The sequence below is a fragment of the Nelusetta ayraudi genome, unplaced genomic scaffold, assembly GCF_046127955.1.
Source record: "Nelusetta ayraudi isolate G7.1 ecotype Tasmania unplaced genomic scaffold, CSIRO-AGI_Nayr_v1 ptg000048l, whole genome shotgun sequence".
Taxonomy (NCBI): domain Eukaryota; kingdom Metazoa; phylum Chordata; class Actinopteri; order Tetraodontiformes; family Monacanthidae; genus Nelusetta; species Nelusetta ayraudi.
Genome location: NW_027466098.1, coordinates 5,709,630 through 5,730,324, shown reverse-complemented (window position 1 = coordinate 5,730,324; position 20,695 = coordinate 5,709,630). Strand labels below are relative to the sequence as shown.

The window sequence follows — 20,695 nt, the reverse complement described above, 5'->3', positions numbered from 1 at the left end:
ATTGCATGACAAAAACATTGTGTAACTTCTGCCGCCTCATGGTCTGAAAAGGCCGAATGGTGATAATGTAGATATCATTTTTTGTGCTTTTGTCTTGGTAAGAAATTTCCAGTCCTACAAAATAATCACAATCCGAAGCGTCTGCTGTGTCTGAATATTCTGAAACATGGATACTTTTTTTTTTTTTTATATTTTGTTTAGTTAAGGAACCAGTTAGTCTGGACGCTTTAAATTTGACAGGCCTTACCGGATTTAGATAACCAGGTCCCTCAAGTAAGAATAACATGGTGAAAACGAATTAGTCCAAAACATTTTAACAGGAAACACAATTTAAGTTCGGTCACACTGAAAAATCCACAAACAAATTACAATAGCATGACATCTTTATTTATTTATTTTTCTTTTTAATAACAAATACTATATTGTGCTCCATAAAGAACAAATAGACAACCTTGGCCAGAGATACGAGTAAAACAAAACATTAACGTTTCTCTTCAAAAACAAAAGAAAAGAAAAAAACGGTGCTTGGAAATTGTTGCATTTTCAGAGTGGTGACCGATGGCAGGATTCGTCAAAATGCATTCAGATTCAAGCTGGAGAGGCGCAGAAAACTACAGGGTACATACATTCAAGATTCTAGGGGTTCTACGGGGCAGAAAATGCAAACGCGGTGCCCATGCTTTGTCTGAAAAAGGAAGTTAATCATCAGTTGCCATTCATGGACAAACGACCCCCCCCCCCCCAACCCCCATCAAAAAAAGAGAAAAGATTCAGGTGGGGATCATTCAGCTCCACGTGTCCCTCTCCACTCTGAGCAGAAAAAAGGCTTTGTGTGGTTCCGAGTGCTCATGAGATGGGACAAGGAAAACCAGGATATGTCTCGAGATATTAAAAATGAATTATTATATCAAACAAGCCTTGAATGCACCAGGTGCCCGTGAATGCATGTCAATGTTTGACGGCTGATTATACACAATAAAAGAATGTATTCACACCTGTACAGAGGAGTAGGCCTGATCTGTTTTCTCATGAAGAAGGCACCTCCTTTTTTCATCGTTTTCACTACATACAGTACTACTGGCCTCGACGTACACCCGTCAAAGCACGCAAGTGTAGCAGACGGTAGATATATATATACACATATATATATGTACACTCATACATACAGTACATACTGTTAGGGAGCACAGCAGACATGTGAGAGGGAGGAAGTCATAGGCAGTGGTGACAAATGTGACAAAGGTATCAAAATATGTGGGGAAATGAGGATGAAACCGGAATATTTCGCACTGCGTCCAGAGGGGCTCGCTGCTGAACAAGTGCGCGACAAAGAGACGAGACGTGGTAGAAAGAGTTTTCAGCGAAAAGGTTCAGAGCTGCCACGAGTTCTGGTTTAATATTCGGCACGTCTAGGGGTGGTGCCGATAAACAAACAAACAGGAGAGAAGAAGAGTAGGTTTCCCTATCAAACCCTTAGCTGAGATGAGCAAAATGTATCAAATTCCTCTATGTACATATAAAGATTTGTGCTCTTGACTGACACGCAGGGCATCCAAACTTAAGTCTTCACACACACGCACGCACGCACGCACGCACACACACACACACACCTCATTGCCCAGAAAGATTGGGAGAGGAATCATTGCGTGCGCAACATACAAAATATATACAAGTCTTGCAAACAAAATAAAAAAAAAAAAACAACCCAAATAACAATAAAACAACTTGGTTACAGATACTGACGAGAGCATAAAACTGGGATCCAAAAGAATGATCGCCCATTTGCCAGGAGCCAACGCTGCGGTGGCAAATGTAACACAAGAATTCCACACATTCTTACCAGAGCTGATGTAGGATGTTCAGACAGAATAAGTCAACCTGCTTCAATCTCATTTCATTTGACCATTTGCGTCACTTAATAACTGTTAGTAAGCAAAACTATTGTTAGTGAGGAAAGTAAAAGCTGGCTTCAAGCATTAAATCTCTGACCATCTTGGCCAACCTGTCAAAGTTCAATAAAAATCTTAGAAAAGGCAGAAAGAACTGTACGAAGTTGAAAGAATATTTGAGGGTTGCTTCTCAAGTAATGTCACAAAGGAGGAGGATCATCATCATCATCATCATCAGGGTTAGAGTCCGGACGCGTTTTTCAGAATCTCAATATCCCCACAAGCTTTGTCAATGTGACACCGTTAGCAGCAGAATCAACAAGAGAAATCGATCTTAAGTCTGGCGCGTTTCCATCAAAAAAAAAGAAAAAGAAAGAGTGATAACAGAAACCCTCGACACCTAGTGGACATATTTCTTAACTGCACGTGGTTGTTACAAGTCAACCGAAGCCTCCCTCCCTCCCTCTGCCAGCGACTGAGCTTGTAATATTTCCCGTTTGAAAAACTGCATTTCTGGTTGGACGAGAGTAAATGAACAGCTGAGCCCCGTTCCCCCTCAGCTGCTCTGCATCATGGGAAACGTATGCTTTGGGCCGACCTGTCGACCACGGGCGCAGAGCAGGTCTGATTCACGGGTCGGAAGCGGGTGCGATTCATTCACTGAACGCCGTCCCTCCCACCTTCACATTTCTGCCTTCAGAACTCGACTGCCATGGACACATCCAGCCCCCCCCCCCCGCCTCACAACCCAAAATAATAATAATAAAGTGCGTGAGATATCAACAGAAGACACAAAGCGCTCACGAGTCTCGTTTTTGTAACAGGATCGAGTTTCTTTGCGTGTGTTTCGAATCCATGCTGTTGTATTTTTGAGTGGGCAGCGGGCCTTCCTCTGATCTCGTCTTCCTTCCGCTCCGTCGATGAGGTTTTCAAGACAAGCAGGACAAATAACCTTGTTCTTCTGAATCAATAAATAAAAAAAAAAAGAAAAGAAAAAGAAAACAATTAACATAGAGAAAAACCGATATCACATAGTGAGCATGATTTTAAAAAGCAGAACTGCTTCACGGGGAGTTCAGAGTCTCTGATAGCAGTCTCTTTTATCTTGTCCACGCTTGTTTTCTTTCTTCTTGTTTAAAAAAAAAAAATACCCTGAATGATGGACATCAGTTTTTTTATGTCGTTCCATCGCAACTTGACAACAAGCGCTGCCCCTCGCAGCGCAGGCGTCGCGTCCAGTTGGGCTTTCAGCCTTCTCCTCTTCCTATTCGGGTGTTATCTTTGGTTGTAAATGCGTGCGTCACCTGCTCGGACCGTCCAGTTCGTGACGCGGCCTTGAAAATAAATGTGATAAAGTGGTGATAAATACAGGAGAAAACCTTCCCGGTGAAAAGTGCTTGAAATTGCTACAGCGGTTGGTGGGGATTGGAGTCGACAGTCTGGGAGGACCTGGTCCCTCTGTGTGTCTGTGTCCGTGTGTGTGAGTGTGGGGGGGGGGCTGCTACTCGTACAGTGTGACAGTGCAGTAGCAGAGGGCGGAGATCCTGCGGTCCACACTGGCCTTGTCTGCAAGGAGGACAACAGGAAACAAGAGTCATTGGAAACGACTATAACAGGATAATTAAAATGGAATGAAATTGAAGTTTTCTTGTTATCTCAGTGGATAAAATGCGGAATGAAATCATTGGGAGGTCAACACACGCTTGGCCAGGTTAATGATTAGCACTTTCTCCAAGTTCTATGGAAAAAAAAAAAAAAACCCTCCGGTCTATTTTTAAACGATGGCTATAAAATCTCCTTAGTCACTCTTACACTTTAAACCCCACAGCTGTTTACACAGTGGTTTCGGCACAAAAAAAGGAAAAAAAAACCTTAACAACGCAAGAGCAAGAGGTCGTGTCTGTCTGTCCGCACTCACATTTGACCACGTTCTCAATGTCAGTGGGGTCCTGCAGTATCTTGGACAGGCCATCCAGCAGCATGGCAGCCTTGCTGTAGCGGTAGGCGATGTCTTCAGTCTGCTTGAACATCTCATCCAGAGCCGCAGACTGGACCTGAAACACACACGAGCCCAAAGCATTAGGTGAGACTGAGCTCATTCTCAGTGTGCTACTTATCAGTGGAGACCATTTCAACAAATAACACATTCTTTTAGTGAAAGAGTTGACTGGTGCTAGGCTAGCGCCAGTCAACCGTTTCTGCTAGCCTGCCAATGAAAACAAGCTGAGCCACTCCACAGGTCACCCGAGGAAAATAAACTGTAGCGGCAGACAAAGTAAAAGTCTGTGTTGATAGAAAAATGTAAGAAATTAAAGTACCCTTGCTTTGTGTTGGGTTTTGAGGGACTAGTTTCAGCAAAGTAGTTACTGTACAGCTTACTGTAGTTAGTAAGATTCAAGTTCTTTATTGTCATTAAAAAAAAATTGAAAAGTCTTCCAGCTTGAACGCAGGAAGAAAAAAAAAAGAAAAAATAGGAATATACTGTACATAAGCGTTTTTTTTGTTTTTAAATAACAATACAGCACAAATTGAAATGAAATAATTGGCAGTGTGACATTGCAGTGACGGCATTAAAATGGGGAGCTCCATCGCGTTTAACTGTGTTAAGACAGTCACCATTTCCACGGCGTGATTGTAGATGAGCTTCTCGGCCGTCACGCTGTTGATCTCGTCCACGAAGCGCTGCTTGTCGGCGAAGAAGTGGTTGAGCTTGTCGGTCAGCCGCCGACAGAGGGAGATGCAGCTCTTGTAACGCTCGTTCAAATTCTTCACCACTGTGCACAGACAGGGAGAGCAACAATTCATCAATACGACGTTCATCACGTTCAACTCAAAATAACACGAAGTCAGGGTTTTCTTTTTTTTTGTGCTTTGTTTCGCCTGCGGCTGTGATTAACTGCCCTGCCAGCGAGCCCGTTCTGCCATCTGCATTTTTCCGTTTTGGTCCACCGGTTCCCCGTTTAAATCAAGTAACGAGAGACGATGCCTGTAATGGTCTTACCCTGTTTGACGGCAGAAGAAGGATTGAGCTTGGCCGATTTAATCTGCGCCTTTGCCAGATGGAGAGAAGAGGCCAGCAGCTGTGCCGACTTCATGTAGAGCACCAGCTGCTCCACCTGCCTGTAGGGGGCAGCACAACCACGGTCAGTCAGAGGAATATACTGCCGCAGGACTAGCGGACAAACAATGTGATGAATCTAAATGGTTCCTCACCCCCACTCTTTGCTGAGCTGGCTGATCTGGTCCACCACCACACTCTCCTGGGCCGGGTAGAGAGAGGCGGCCGACACCCCGAGCTCCGTGCCGCCAGCTCGAACGGCCGCCATCTCCAGGACGCAATCGGTGAAGGAGAGCATCATACGCAGGTGCATCAGAGTGTCCGTGTGCTCGCGCTGCAGCGGGAAGATGGAAATCAAGGTGGGTTAAAAGACGCTTGTCCGCACGGCTTTTTGAAATGTTCCTCAAGGCGAGAAGAAGAATTATTTCTTGCCCCAGTAACTTGCATGTGCATGTGTGCACAAACTGTGTTTAGCAGGGATGCACTGATACTACTTTTTTTTTTACAGAACAAGTAGAGTTTGAGTACTTTGCATTTCAGTATTCACCGATACCAAGTACTTCATAACGGCATTATACATGATAGAATTACTTTGATTTTTTTTTTTTTTTCATTTTTTCCACAGATGTTCTATTGTCTGAACAATATTCATCAGCATGTTTTCCTTAAACATGGGAGTGACTGTAAAGTTTCACTGCAGTGCACAAATTTAACAAAATTGTTATATACATACACATACAACTGGTATCGGTGTTGCGGTATTAGCATGTATTTTACGAGTATGGGGAGAGTACTCGACCTCAGTAGTGGTACCGGTACTGGTGCATCCCTAATTTTTTTAGTAAAATTTGATATCCGATGTTGTTGTATCATTGCCTAGCTGTTTGCCCTTTTTCAATACTTAATACTTTTTAATGCTCTTGTCCACTGTGAAGCACTTTGCGCTCATTCATTGGATGCAAAGTGCACAAGACAGATGGGCAGCTCTTTTTCACCTCCATGAGTGTCTCCTCGGGGAGTTCCGGGGCCTCAAATGTGATGAATCCCTCCAGGCTGGGAGGGGACGTCCCATAGGGGACGTAGCGCAGGCTGCTGGGCGCTCCCTCATTCCCGGGAATGGCGTGGCCGCCAGCAAACCCTCCCGGAGGGGACGAGCCGATGGCCATGCCAGGAGGCGAGCCGACGTAGACCCGGCCGCTGGTGGAGCACAGTGAGCCGGCTGAACTGTTGGAGCCCACTGATGGGAGGAATAAACAGTGTTTCATGAATTCCGTACGCAAACGACCGTGAGATGAATAACACAGACGTGAAACAGCTATAATGGTCCCCAACCTGATGTCGTGCGCGGCCGCGTGCCCAGATGGCTGCACGTGGGGGGAGTGCAGCTGTTGGGCGGGGAGCCCACGGTGAAGAGGACCGTCCTAGGACTCGCTGAGCCGGGCTGCACCAGCCCGCTTGGACCTGCAGGGGCTTCAGGAGTAGGAAACAACCCTGTTTGTTACTATGACGTCCATGTTTTAGGTGAAAAAAAAATAAAAAAGACAAGAATCAAACTGTCTTTGCAGAGCAATGGACTGACTGACCTGTGTCCATGGGTCTCTCCGTGTTCAGGCTATCTGTGCTGCCTTGATAGGCCTGTCCGCCCAGAGTGATTCTGATTGGCTGCTCAGACAAGCGGCCCGTACTTACAGATCTGCAGGGAAATCAATGATGTCATGCGACAATGAGAAAGAGCAGAGCGATCGGAGAAACCTAATCTTACCCATGTTAAATTCTAGAGAACATGAAACCATGCTCTGAATCTTGTTAGTCGGTCCAAGCATTCACGTGATCAATGACTGATGAAAAAAAGTATTCCTTAAAGCATTTTAGATTTTTCCAGCATTGTGCACACCACATTTAAGTGGAAGAGATATGGCCTCAGATGTAGTTTGCACATTATTTGTATATTAATATGGAGGACCTGGAACAAACTGGAACCCATCATGAACAGCCAGGACCTCCCTCTCCACCAAACACTGGACAGACAGCGGTGCGTCTTCTCCGAGAGACTTAGACAGCTTCAGGAAATCCTTCCTGCCACGAGCCACTAGCCTCTATCTCTTCCCAGCTGTGTGACAAATAATATTCTGGAATTTTGTGGGAACTCAATGGCAAATATTGGACTACTGTTATTCAAAACATTGCTTATCCTTGCCTCTGCACAACTGACTGCCTTTTGCACATCTTGCTCTCTGCTCTGTTGCTCTATTCTAATTCACTTAAGACTCCTTCTAGTGATTGTTGTACAGTTTGTATTGTTTTTAGAGCTTCAGCAGCAAAGTTTCCCAATTTGGGATCAATAAAGGGACAATAACATCCATCCACCCAACTATCTGTACTGAGACACTGTGGCGGAGAGACCAACCTGCCAAACGTCCTGCTGCCTTCAGGGGCCGCCGGGCGTCCTGTGTGGTAGGGGCTGCAATGATGGGCGCAGATGTCCCGGGCGTCCACCAAAGTCTTGCTGGGCAAAGGGCTGTCGGCGAGCGCCATCAAGTTGCAAGACGCCTGCGTTTTGGGAATCTTGAACGGCGCCGAAATGGTCTTAATGAGAAAAACAAATGAAACTTTAACGACTGAAGTTCTGACTGAATATATTTCTGACACGTCGCCACCAGCAGTCGCACGTGGTCTTACCTTGGTCGGGGAGCCGATGATGGTGGGCAGGGGGGATTTCTGCAACCACTCGGACATGCGGGGGGAGGAGCCCAGCAGCTTGGTGGGGGAGGAGCCGAGGTTGGCCGGCCGAGGGAGCTGAGGGGAGTGGCAGCAGGACGAGGACGAGGAGGAGGGCTGGAGCGGGTCCGACAGCTGCTTGTGGAGCTTCTGCCTGGTCTGGTAGACCTCGGTGAGAGTCGGGGAGCTCTGGAGCCGAGCTCCCAGGAGCTGGGAAGACGGGACGGGCGAACCTGCCGGAGGAGTTTTACGCCGTTACTGCTTCGGCTCCGAGTGTAACGTAAAACAGCCCCCCCGAGACCTTGTGTCGTAAAAGCTGCTCATTGGTGCCCATTTCTTTTTAAGGGAGGCAATGCTTTTTCTCTATGGACAGCCCTTTGTTTCATCCTCCTTTTGAAAGACTGGTCGCCGTGACAACAAGCCCTTTGAGACAAACATATACTGAGTGACGCCTCAAGTTAAAATATAACAACACGGAGAGAGAGAGGATAAAGTCACTGTGCGTCAGACACTTTGTCAATAATAAAATGATGACTCACAGGGGAGAATAAAAACATCTCCCCTGCCTATCGTGCTAATCGTGTCTAGATGAGAGTAGCATCCATTCATGTCATTGTTCTACTGAGCTGCTTTCTCATGCAATACGTCAGTCACGTGTGTGTGTGTGTGTGTGTGAGTCTCTGTGTGAGTGTGAGTGTGTCAGTGCCAACCTCCTGAAGAGCTGCGACTGCGGGGCTCGTGGTTCTGCATGTGGCAGCAGCAGTGGCCCAGCTGCTCGGGGATGGTTCCCACTGCAAACGGCAAAAACAGTTACAAACACATTTTTCACAGGGAGGCGTCCGCCACAACGCTCGACGTGCACTGGAACACGTCCGGGCATGTCCTTCCTCACCGAGAGGAGACGGGGAGTAGGGCCGGGAGCTGCCAATGGAGAGGCGCCTTCCGACGGTGGGGGGGACGTCTGCGGAGCTGGGCGAACCTGAAGGCCCCTTGGGGAAGCCCATGGGGCTCGTGTTAGAGCGCCTCACTGTGCCAGACCTTCAGCAAAACAAACACAAGTGGGAAAACGTGTGAGACAGGAGAAGGCAAAATTAGCCCAATGTGGCAGGCAGGCTTTCCTGGCTGGCATTAGGGACGCAGAAAAATCTGTACAAAATCAATGAGATTCTTCCATGTCAAAACTCCTTGGCAGACCCTTCTTCTTTATTCTTTGCTCTTTCATATTTATCCTTCTTTCCAATTGCATTAGAAGTTTTTTACAATAATATTTTTTTGTACTTTGTTAAAAGAAAAAAATATTTGTGGCTGGCAGGAAAACAAACTTTTGACTGTACTTGAATGCCGGTACCGGTATGTGCGTCCCCCCCCCCCCCCGTCCTTTCTCTTTTTTATGGTACGAAGTTTACGGTTTGTGTTTTTAGTCGTGACTCATGGCTATCACACACCTTGTCTGTATCACTTTGAGAAATGTGTCAGTTTTGTTGTCCATGCTTTTATTGCTGCTTTTATGTCTGTTTAAAATGAATAAAAACAAACAGAAAAAAAGAGATAGAAGTTCCCACAGTGCAAACATTAATTTAGTCAGAGCCGCAAAGACCTTTGCCAGTAAGTTCTGAACCAACAGAGTGCTGAATCATGCGTTTGTAAACAGCAGGGCTCAAGTGTTCCAACAACATTCCAAAATGACTCCTTTTCCCCCCTTGCGTCTTTCCCTTTTCTTTAGTTCACACTTTAGTTTACAGGTCTTATTCAGTAAGATGAAGTGTTCAGGCTGTGACATTCCTGCCCGTCTCAGGTAAGTGCGACACCCTGGAATAGGTGTCTGTCTGCCATGAAGTCAGTGGGACACGGCAGCGCTAATCCTCTTATCTCGCTGATGAGACGGGACGTCTGTAGGGTCGGGTGGAAGCAGCTGGACGAAGGAGCACGGCCAAGCTGGGGGGAGCGTAGAGCTCCACCTGCCTCAGCTGCTCCCCAACTCTGACCAGGGCCAAACCCTTGGGACTGAAAACCAGCCACATACTTATAAACTGTGAATTGACAGAACCGCCAAACCGCCAGAGGAGAGGAACACTGACATGGTGGTGGTGGATGGTGGGGAAAAAAACTAAACAAAAACCCCTCCCCTCCAGCTCAAGGCTGGGAGGTTGTAAACTCACACTGGCACTTGGCTGACGCAAGTCCAGTGAAACTTTTTGTATCAGGCTGATGAAATCAGTTTCACCTTTTTCTAATTCACTCCCCGAAATAATAATGAGTGAGTCCTGAGTCACAAGTCGGCGTCAGCAAAACATTAAAACAAATAACAATGCGGGCTATAGCGACTGTACAGCGAGAGTTGAGGCGTTTCCAGTCCAGCAGGGGGAGCTCTTACCTGGGCGAGCAGTGCATGGCGGCGGCGGTGGTAGTCGGGCTGCTGCAGAGGTTCTGCTTGATGCGCTGGTAGTTTCGGATCTGAGTGGGGACGGGGATCGGCGTGGTCTCAGCCCGCGGGGAGACCATGGGGGTCGGCGCCGAGGCGGGCTGCGGCTGCCTGCAGAGCCACAGAGGGAAGACGGGGGCTTTCAGCCTGTCCGCATGAAGGTGCCAGTAATTCCATGTGTGCGGATTATCTTCGGGGATGTCAACGCCCATAACGACTCATATCAGCTCTCTCAAAGCTACTTTTTTTTTTTTAGATAATAAAAAAAAAAAGAAGAGTGAAATAAACTGCTGAATCCTTGTTGTGCTTCTTCTTTGTCTTTGTTTCTTTGGCTGCACTGGCAGGTGGGGGAAGAGAAGTTCAGCCTGGCTGACGAATCGTGTGGGCTGAGTCAGCGGGCAGGAAGTGGGCCGGGCTTCCATGTAAACACAGAGGCAGGCCCACCAATGGGACGCCGAGTCCTTGTGTAGGGGGCGGGGCGAGCCGATCGCACGTGTACGGCAGGCGGTGGGAGGAGGAGGGGGAGGCGCAGAGGCGCACGGCTCATTTGAATTCTTTTGTTCGTCCTGCGAGGGGACAAAATGTTCTGAAACGCTAAAGGGTCGCGACCCAGTCACCCACTGAGGGGGGGGGGGTTGTTACGCGCGGAGGGCTGCCAGAGAGCTTCTCCAGTCAGAAAACCAGTGTTATGTAACAACGTGCTGGGAGGATCTGAAATAGCAAGAAGGGAAGAGTGGGGGGAACACGTGAGGCCGAGAGCCGTTGGTACAGGGAACCAAGGCGAGCGTGCGAGCGTGCGAGCGTGCGTGTGTTGTTTTTGCTGGATTCCTGCAACGGCAAAGGATATCAAGCCGACCACGTGCGTCCATGACGGAAAGACATCTGATGCCGAAACCCATGACGGGAGCTAAAAAAGCTTTATTGATCCCGTCTGCGCTGCTAAACAAGGAGAGGAAAGGAGGGCGGCGCGGACCCCTGGATGGCGATGGAGAGAGGAAGTTTGTAGGTCAGCCAGCAGCTGCTTTTAAGAGAGAGCCCAAGTCTAAGAATCAGTCGGCTCTCTCCGCTGACCCGTTTTTTTTTTTTGTTTTTTTTAGCACACAGCCCAGGCAGTGTGGGTGGGGGTGGGGGTGGGGGGATGGGTCCCATCCACGGCTGCCATGTCATTCTTTCATCCCTGGTTTGTCTCTCCTCCTCCTCCTCCTCCTCCTCCATCATCCCAGTTTGCTCGCCTGAGCTTACAGGGGACGAACAAGGCCGCGAGTTAGGGTCTGATTCACTGGGAGGGGGGTTGGGAGGGGGGCTGTGATGGTGAGAAACGATTGGCTCTTCCAGGTACAAACTACTTTTGTAAACCGGCGGATGGCTACAGCAGCAAATAAACCGTTGGAAGAACGGCCTGAGATTAGTGAGAGTCGTGAGGCAGAACAGCGGAGGGAAGGAAACGGAGCGGCGCCGGTTTCGCTCGGGGGCTTCACACACGTGCAAACAAAAAAAGCGAGAGCGGGGTCTGGTTGCGGCGGGAACACGACGAGCCGTGACGAAAAAGCAGGATGGTAAACAGCTGCGAGGGTAAATAGCGTTCGGCTGTTGACGTTGGCCACCGACTTGGCTGAGTTTTTTTCCCGCAGTTGGAGAACTTTGTGGCCGCCCAAACCCTTCGGCCCATTAGCACGAGTTAGCTGTGCTGATAACTAAAATCACCACGTCAGCGCCGCTTCCCCAGCCAAAACTGATTCTCAACAAATCCACCGTTTGTTTCTGACTGGACTCAAAACTGCTGTAGTTACACCGTCGCACTCGCCATTTCAACGTGTTTTCGAAAAGTCTAAGAGTTTACGCATATCGATAGAAAACCAGGGAATCTATTTAAAGTTGAACTACAACATATTTTGAAAGTTCTTGGGTATAAACTACATATGGAAGGCAAAGAGAGAGAAAGAACTCAAACAAAGACGCAACTCGGAGGTATTGACACGTTTAACAGAGCAACGCACACCAGAGGTCACTGAGTGCAATGAACTCCACTAGAAGCTTCATGAAATAATCTGCTGGAATGCTCCAAGAACATCACTACAGCACGGAAATCAGTCAGGACGTGCTGAGCACATTATGGGATGGCTTTGACAGTTGTTGCCTTAAATGTCAATGCAATATGCTGCCATCATTACAGAGGCTCAATGCTTTAAACTTGGTAAAAAATATTTCTAAACAAATCTTTGTATTATATTCACACTTTAGTTGTGTGTGCTAAACCATAATTAAGCACAACAAGCACTTCTTGACTGACTTTCATGCACTCACAATGATGGCAGAGGATTCAAGATCATTATCTCATAAAACTGGTGACAACTGAGTCCAATGCAGACATGAGTCAGTGCCCCCCCCCCCCCCCCCCCCACTGTGTGTGTATATCAATGCTAAACACCTCTGATTTTCAAATAAATTCTCTAAGAGGATTTCAGACTAGTTTTCTTACTGGTGTACTGGCAGCCAGTACTCCACACTGGACACGGGTGTCAGCTGTGAGCAGCCTTATAATGTGAGCTAAGCAGATCTACGATCTCAGACACAGATTAGCAGAGGGCCCAACTGTGACAACAATGTCACCGCAGCGACACACGTGAGCATGTTTTGATCCTCTAATACGCAGCTGGGGGCCGCGGCGACAGCCTCTCACACTCGCTGAAGGTGAGTTTGGGCGAGCGTGCAAGTCTATTCTTACTCCCCCCCCCCGACCAGCCGCAGTGGTGTCAGGCGCCGTGTTTAGCGCAGCGCCACCTTGTTGTTTTGGTCACGGTCTGACTCATAACTCCATAATTGTGTGGATTTCTGGGGCAGGGGGGGAGCTGGCGGAAGAATTCACAGGCACAACAAAAAGGACGATGACTTTGTGTGAGATTTTGGCGAGAAGCCAGAGGGGAGGGGCCTGTTCTTGCCGGTCGTCACAGTTCCAGAAATAGTGAAAGTGGGAAAACAAAGGAGGGACAGGAAGACGTGACGGTGTGACTGAGCACGCTCGAAAAAGAACCTCGAGGCTGCGAGTGGAGCTGCAACAACAACAACAACAACAACACAACACCAGTATCTGCGATGTTTGAACAGCTGCTCACAGCTCCTATTTTCCCCCCGTGATCATTTCAAATTTGGCCAAAGAAAACAAACAAAAGATGTGCAATATCAGATTTTAGCTCAACCGCAACTCGTAACTGTAATGTAACTGGCTACTTATTATGTGAGCAGAAGAGGTACCCAGTGGCCAAGCTAATGTTTTCCACATGCCTGTCTCGTCATTACAAGCTTTAATTAACCATCAGGGTTTCTGTACAGAGACATCTAAAAGAAGATCACACAAGTTCACATTCTTATTTTGTTCCTTTAAGACCTATTTAAGACTGCAGTGAAGTTGGTGAAGGTCCTTACTAGCGGCGTTTAACTGGGTTCCTGATAATACAGGCTTACTGCCGATCACTATCTAAACATTATGGACTACTGTATTTGCATAATTTGTTAAATACTAATATTATTTATTACTTGTATGGAGGTGGCTCAATGTAGGATGCCATTTGTCTCATGTTTGAATATACAGTATCTTCATAAAAAAGGCAAAGTAAAATTGAAAGGTGAAGCGTGAAAAAGGAAGAGTAAAGGCCCTGGACTCACCCTCCACACATGAGGAACTCACTGGAGGCCCTGCGCCCTCCTCCCATTGGCTGGTCATCTGAGGAGGAAAGAGAGCAAAGATTGGCTATATCCAAATAGAGGGGGGGGGGGGGGACTCCAGCATCAATTAGGTTATTAGATGCCACTCAAATGACACCTTCAGCACTCAGTGGAGGGGTGGCAGGTGGATGTAAGTGCAGCAGGTGCAGAGCACCGGGGGCTCATTTTACCAGTATAGGGGTTAAGTGTGCGTGGCTACTGTTTGAGGGCCGCAGTCTACAATTACAGCTAGAGATGCTTCGCAGCTGTCTAATTGACTGGCTTTGGTGGATTCGGTGACAGGTGTGCCGCGTGTGCGTCGCCGGTTAATAAACGCGATCTTTTCATGTGCCGTCTTATTTTTGGCGTATCGTTCATTCGATCATTCATTCATCTGTTCACATCCATCAGCACACCCCGGACAAGTGGCCGGTTTATCGCAGGGGCCACGTGAAAAGAAGAACAACCACTCGCACTCCCTCCTAAGGCAACGTTAGAGATCCCGGGTCACCACACGTGCATGTTTTTGGACTGTGGGAGGAAGCTGGAGTGCCAGGAGAGAAGCCATACAGACACACTGACGGAACAAGTCGAAATGACCTTTATGTCACAGCAACAGTCGACAGCCATATTTGATTACACGGCTACATTTAGACGGCAGGACATCCAAAGTCTAAAAAAATATATATCCACCTATAGCTGTGCTTCATATGGCAAGTTGGCAACATCCATGGTTGAAAATAATGTTTCAAGACGGAGATACAGATTGGGATTGTGTATAAAACTAAATCTTAAGTGGAAAAGCTGTGACTTGCAATGTACAACGGATATAGGAAGTAAATTAACAAGGCTCCTCAGTGAGTTATCACGAGTTAGCGGTACACATCACATGCTCCTGTTTAGCAACCACAGTTGATTAGTAACACACTGGATGCAAAAGGAAAAAAATGGATGCTAAACTACTCGTGAATGTCTCCTCTTGTAACACATTGTTCATTTTCCCCACTTGTTTTACAATAATATACTGCACTAATCTCAGTCAAGTATTCACAACTGAGAAAAATCAACCTCTCACCTTTGTTGTTTGTTCCACTGTTGAGAAAGCAAACGCTAAAACACACACAATTTCTGAATATTGGTCCTTTGTGATGTCACAGAGGGCACTGACACCTCCCTGATACCTCCCCTAGTCAGGGGTCTGTTCTACCTGATGAATCCATCCCATGATGACATGTGTGGAAGTTCCTTAGCAGCAGTTTTAGCTGCAAGCTTAAAATCAAGACACCAGAAACCAATCACCTTTGATCTTGTGATAAGCTTTTACCATATTTTCTAGACTTGGTATTCAAGCATTTTTTTCAAAGCTGTGATGCAGCTGAGCCACTTGGAAGGAGGGTAAGGCACACACATACACGCACACACACACACGTGAGTAAAACAACACATCTTTTCAGTATAGGTTGGCACTCACAGCTGTCGGCGGAGATGTGAGGCACCAGGACAAAGTCGTCAGTGTCACAGGACGAGTTCTTACTGCTGGTGCTTCCTGCAGACTCCTTGGACAGCTGCAGGAAGTTGGGCGGACCCAGGGGTGGGGACGACAGACCGTCTTCCGCGAGTGTCTGCATGTCTGGGAGTGACTGCGAGGAAGGAAGACGAGAGCGGGAGAGGGCAGATTAGAATGCATTGTGTCTCCTGAATGCAATGCAATTAAAGGCTTCCAGGCAGGGCAGCGCTGACCATCTGACTAATGCAATCACGCCGCTACCGAGTACGCAGACATGCTGGGAAATGGACCTGCGCGGCATTCCCACTGCTGCTGGGGGATGAAGTGAACTGCTGTGCTTTGTTAAAGCCAATAGTAAATTACTAGTCGGCATAGTTATTACAGCAAATAAAACAAGGAAGGAAGAAGATGTCAGTGTTTGTGATTTTTTTTTTTTCCTTAAATTTCAGGCACCGTTTGTTCTTGGGAAGAGCAGGACAGCCACACACACGAAAAAAAAAAATCAAGTGTGCAATCCCCTCTAATAGTACATCTATTCAAAGGAAAGTCCAACTCACAGGGGGGGAACTGTAGCGTATGCATGGGGAGCTGCCACAGGAACTGTCCGCGGCTGCGTTGGAGGTGCTGGGAACCGGCACCGGACAGGCTGAGGGGAATAAATACAAGGATTAGTCGCGTTTTCAAGTCAGTCGGCTGACGGGAAAGCGTGGGAAAGGTTTCGGGAAAAAGTCACTTTTATTGGGAGGCCGACCTCGGCGCTTACATTTTTTAATGCTGGCCAAAGACTCCAGGAAGGGATGGCTGAAAAATGTGTCTGCGCATGGGAAGATCAGAGGACTCGATTAGAGAGCTGGAGGTTGAGGGCATTTTTTTTTTCTTTCAAATTTCAATTATCCAATCTTTACAGACGAGCAAGTAACAATAAAGTCAGGTTTTCTGTCAAAAACAGATATTGAAACAAGGTAATAATCAAGAGAAGTGATAATAGAACAATATTAACGCATCACAAAAATTCATAAAGTCAGAGATATATTAAGATTAGACATTCAGCAGCGTTTCGCAATACTGCAGGAATATTTATTGGAAGTTGAATTCAAGTAGAAATACCTTAAACACATCTTTAGTTTTTAGAAATGTGTGTTTGCGTATCAAGAATAAAGCAGTGAGAGCAAAGTAACCTGTTATAAATTCAACTGCCAAAGGTGGAGGACATTTAAAAGTCGCTTCATCACCACTCACCAAAATCCATCCTGTCTTTCTGGTTTCTCTGCAGCAGGCCAAGCAGAAGGTCGCCGAGCTGCGAGGACGTTTCCCGGGGGATGCTGGGTAAAAAGAGAGCAAGAGGAGGAGGAGGGGCATCAACGCCTGAGCGACGGTGAAACAAGTCACTCGGTTTTCACATTCTCGGGATTTGGCTGCTTACACGGGTTGCAGATTCTTGTTCTTCTCGTAGAACATCCTCAGGTCTTGAGGGCTGCTGGCCTGCAAAACATGAGCTCAGGCGTCGGACGGCACGTCTGGGAAGGCGTTCGACAGCAACGTGAGAAGTCTGTTGTGCGTGATACTAACCTGGAAGGGCGGCTTGCCGACCAGACACTGGTAGATGACCGTCCCTATGCTCCACAGGTCGGCCTTGGCGTCGTAATTCTGCGACATGATGACCTCTGGGGCCTGAGGGGAGCAAAGGGTGCGGGTGAGGATGGTGCCGAGGGTGTTATTTAACAGAGAACTGCTGACGGGGGAGGGGGTCACATTTTTTATGAGCACCGCAGCAAAACTAGACACGTATAGGGGGTAAAAAAAAACAAACAAAAACAGAACACATACTGACCATGTACATGGGTGACCCACATAGCGTGGCGGCCATCATGTTGCTCTGGAGGTACCGCGCAAAGCCGAAGTCAGCTGGGAAGAGAGGAGCAGGGGTCTCACCGGTCAGTCAGGACACAGACTATTATCACCCATATCACACACCGCTATTGTTAGACTCTGGTGGACGCCTGGGGATGTGGAGGGGCAAACACTGGCAACAATAGCACACGCTTGACAGAGCTGAGAAACTGAAGGGAAGCGCCCTGGTTTTTTTTCAGCCAAGGTGAAAATTTGACAAGTAGGAGGAAAAATATGAATTCAACAGAGAGACGGCGTGAATGTAAATATACTCAAAGAGCTAGAAGTCAAAATCTCAGAGCACATTCGGTGCAAGTAGAATTATGTAGCATTAAAATATAATTAGATTTTATAATGACAATTCTGAATTTTTAAAAATTTGACAGATTTTTTCCCCCCTCCCTCACCTATTTTGATGCGGATGCCGCTGATGTTGGACTTCTTGCGGCCGGCGTACGACAGCAGGATGTTCTGAGGCTTCAGGTCGCGGTGGATGATTCCTTTGCTGTTGAGGATGCGCATGGCCGCAGCAATCTGCTGGAGGAAGACTCTCAGCGTGTCCTCCCTCAGCGTCCCCTTGGCTGCAGGAGGAGACGAAAAGATTTGTGAAAATGACGGATGAGGACTCTGCAGACCGGGTACGCTTTGTCATCTGCACTGCGCCAAGAATCATTTTTACGTCTCTGTGCGCAGATTGTTTTAGTGCAGTCGCCAAAGGTGATCGCTCGCGCTGCACGTGCACTGCTCCATCCAGCTCGGAAGTGCGTGTTTCGGCAACATGACGTCCCTTTGCAACACGTCCAGAGCACGAGAGTTCAAGAATTTAGTTTTCTGATTTTGTCTTATTAGCAATAAACTGGAAAATCATTTCTATTTCTTTGCGCGCCTCTGATTCAGCCACATCTTTTGAAAGACACACGCGCAAAAAAAAATATTTAACGACATTAATTGGGATTGAGTAAAAACTACATGAGCCTGATCAACGGCCCAGCCGCTGACAGGCAGCCAAACTAATCCTCACGGGGAGGAAGGAGGCGTTAAGAAAAGGGAACAAAGGAGGTGCGTTGGATCGTTGGAGCGCAAAGATTCCCGATCGAGCGCGTTGATGGCGTCACTCTCAGGAGTCCCCTGTGGCGCTGCGCTCAGAGTCAGCTCATCTTTTTCCTGCCAGAGGTCTGAGGACCGACCTATTGATCCAGATGCAGAGGTAAAACCAGAACGCAGTGAAAAACATTCGACGGTTTACGGCCGCTTTTGTACCTACAGACCCGGTCACTTTGATTAAGGCTAATAAATCAGCGCCTAGCGCTAACGATCGCACAGTAAATGTCGCAAATCGAGGGAGTCAAGGCCCTAATTCCCCCTCCCCCCACACACACACACACACACACCTACCTCCCCTTGTGGTAGTTGTGAACAAGTCTAATCCGATGTGTGACTAAGAGGATTCTGCTCTCTGCCCCCCAATCCACCGGCTTGATGGAGCCGTTTGTGATTACAGCGTAGGCGCAGATCAAACTGCCCAGCTTATCGACATTAATCTAGAGGGAGTTTTTTTAGGGGGGGGGGGGGGGAATGCTCGCCCTCTGCCTCCTCGTCCCCCAACGGGCCGCGCCAAGCGGGGCGATCGATGAGACCGGCGACGCTGGATTTCGCCAGGCGGCTCTCAGCCTTTGAGGTGAGCGCGGGCCTACGCAATCAACGCCCGCCGTGGCGCCAGCGTGGCGAAAGTGCAGTGCAGCGTTGCAAAGCACGGGCGTGACACAACAAGACGAAGACGACCCGGTGACCGAGGAGTCTTGACGAAATGCGTCGGGAAGGTACGTTTTGTAAAAGGGCCGGAGATGAGGGAGCCGCTCCGGCGGTGCGTCCCGAATCGGTTTTTAATGATCACCCGAGCTTATCGGAGGTGCGCAACTGGCAAACTGCCACTCACCTGCCGCGGCTTAAGATTACACAAGCAGAATGGTTCTGCTTTATTAAAAGAGGCGGTAATGACGGTGAAAAGTTGAAGACGCTTTATGGATAAAGCTGCCACGCAGCCTTCAGGAAGATTGAAAACAAGCCGTTTTTAGGGAAACGTTGACAGATAGTGGTGTGCCAATACACATTATTGTCACAGGGTGTTTTAGTTGTTTCCACGCAGACAAAAAAAGTGGAAAAAAGTTTTTGGACACCCTTAACATTTTACTCTGTTTTTGTGTTTTATAAGGTTTGGCCTCATTAAAAGCACACAAAACAAATTATTGTGTTGTTTATTCTTACAAAGACCAAATAAACAAAGCTATTATATATAAAGTATTGTCGTTCATTCTTTAGCTCTTGTACTCTGGTGGAGCTGGAACTGAGAGGTGGCCAACCCGAAAGCAGGATAGGTATGTTTGCAGCAACGCAAGGGAGTGTCACTATCACGACGCCTTCCAGTAATTTGAACTTAATGGCCCTGAGAGTTATCTTCGCTAGAAAAAACAAACGCGAAACTCGACATTCTGGTTGCATCAGCTGTAACGTTAGAGCGTCGCGGTCACAGAGACACTTGGAGGAGCCTGTGAGGCCGCAGACTTTAACACTACACCCCGGAGGTAACAAGAACTTGCGGCTAGGGTGTTCAATTAAAACGGGTCTCCGACCAGGACGTTGCCCTTCAGTTTGGCTCCGGATCGATTCGGCTTCAGATCAAGAAATCTTCATCGTCACAAAGTCGACTTGTCGCTCTGCTGCGAGGAACAAACCCGCGACTGTGCAAATGCCTGCTCCCCGCGCTCCATGGAGAGCGGTGGCCTACGCACACTAGCGGCAGAACTAATGTCAAGTCACACAAAGAACCCCTCATGGAGAAACAGGCTCTTTGTGCACTCTGGGATAGTCCCGCGTATAAGAAAACATGCATGAGTAAATGATGCACATTAAGGCTGGGAAAAGAAAACCTAGCGCTGTGTGATGGATTTAAACATCTACCACATGAGTTGTTGTGCAAAAATAGACTTGTTTTGGCTTTATTCTATTGCAATAGTGTAAATCTGAATATGAAATGTAAAACATACCAATACGGTTTTAGTTGTTAATATAAAAAACACACAGAGTCTTTCAGCTAAAAGACTGATTTACCGATTTATTCTAAATTGTCTTCATATATTTTGGCTAGTGGATAACTTTCTGTTTCCTGTTCATTTCTTGCGTTTAGCATCGTCAGTGTGTAAAATAGTGGCAGTGAGTGAGTGTGAACCAGAAGGCGCACAAGTCCAGTTCACCGCCTTGTACATGAGGTCCACTATCAAAGATTTTTGCGATTTGCAAATGGCATTATATCAAACCACGGATCCAGTGTGAGAAAGATTTGTCTTCCAGCACCAATACATCAGAGGTACACATATCAGCAGTGCACACACACACGTGCGCACACAGTGTCATAACTCAGCTTTGCTTACCTTGTAGGTAATCAGCAAGATCACCTCCGTTGCAGTACTGTGTGAAAAGGACACAAACAACTGTCATGAAAACGCAGGTGG

General features: G+C 47.4%; 1 protein-coding gene across 2 annotated transcripts in view; it reads right to left on the bottom strand.

Moving 5' to 3' along the window:
* Nucleotides 1-365: 365 nt before the first annotated feature.
* Nucleotides 366-20,695, bottom strand: part of ulk2 (unc-51 like autophagy activating kinase 2) — a 33,524-nt gene continuing 13,194 nt past the window's right edge. The window contains exons 5-27 of one of the 2 annotated variants that reach the window (XM_076035880.1): nucleotides 20,615-20,651; nucleotides 17,594-17,767; nucleotides 17,128-17,201; nucleotides 16,866-16,967; nucleotides 16,720-16,778; nucleotides 16,536-16,618; nucleotides 16,060-16,110; nucleotides 15,854-15,942; nucleotides 15,261-15,429; nucleotides 13,751-13,808; nucleotides 10,040-10,198; nucleotides 8,558-8,703; nucleotides 8,376-8,456; nucleotides 7,627-7,898; nucleotides 7,355-7,533; nucleotides 6,531-6,640; nucleotides 6,280-6,417; nucleotides 5,943-6,184; nucleotides 5,103-5,281; nucleotides 4,891-5,009; nucleotides 4,506-4,663; nucleotides 3,808-3,943; nucleotides 366-3,455 (exon numbers count right to left, since the gene is read on the bottom strand). In XM_076035880.1, the coding sequence (XP_075891995.1) occupies nucleotides 3,391-3,455; nucleotides 3,808-3,943; nucleotides 4,506-4,663; nucleotides 4,891-5,009; nucleotides 5,103-5,281; nucleotides 5,943-6,184; nucleotides 6,280-6,417; nucleotides 6,531-6,640; nucleotides 7,355-7,533; nucleotides 7,627-7,898; nucleotides 8,376-8,456; nucleotides 8,558-8,703; nucleotides 10,040-10,198; nucleotides 13,751-13,808; nucleotides 15,261-15,429; nucleotides 15,854-15,942; nucleotides 16,060-16,110; nucleotides 16,536-16,618; nucleotides 16,720-16,778; nucleotides 16,866-16,967; nucleotides 17,128-17,201; nucleotides 17,594-17,767; nucleotides 20,615-20,651 (2,880 nt within the window). In that variant the 3' untranslated portion in view covers nucleotides 366-3,390. The remainder of the gene's footprint in view (nucleotides 3,456-3,807; nucleotides 3,944-4,505; nucleotides 4,664-4,890; nucleotides 5,010-5,102; nucleotides 5,282-5,942; nucleotides 6,185-6,279; nucleotides 6,418-6,530; nucleotides 6,641-7,354; nucleotides 7,534-7,626; nucleotides 7,899-8,375; nucleotides 8,457-8,557; nucleotides 8,704-10,039; nucleotides 10,199-13,750; nucleotides 13,809-15,260; nucleotides 15,430-15,853; nucleotides 15,943-16,059; nucleotides 16,111-16,535; nucleotides 16,619-16,719; nucleotides 16,779-16,865; nucleotides 16,968-17,127; nucleotides 17,202-17,593; nucleotides 17,768-20,614; nucleotides 20,652-20,695) is intronic. The other variant, XM_076035881.1, reaches the window with a different exon arrangement.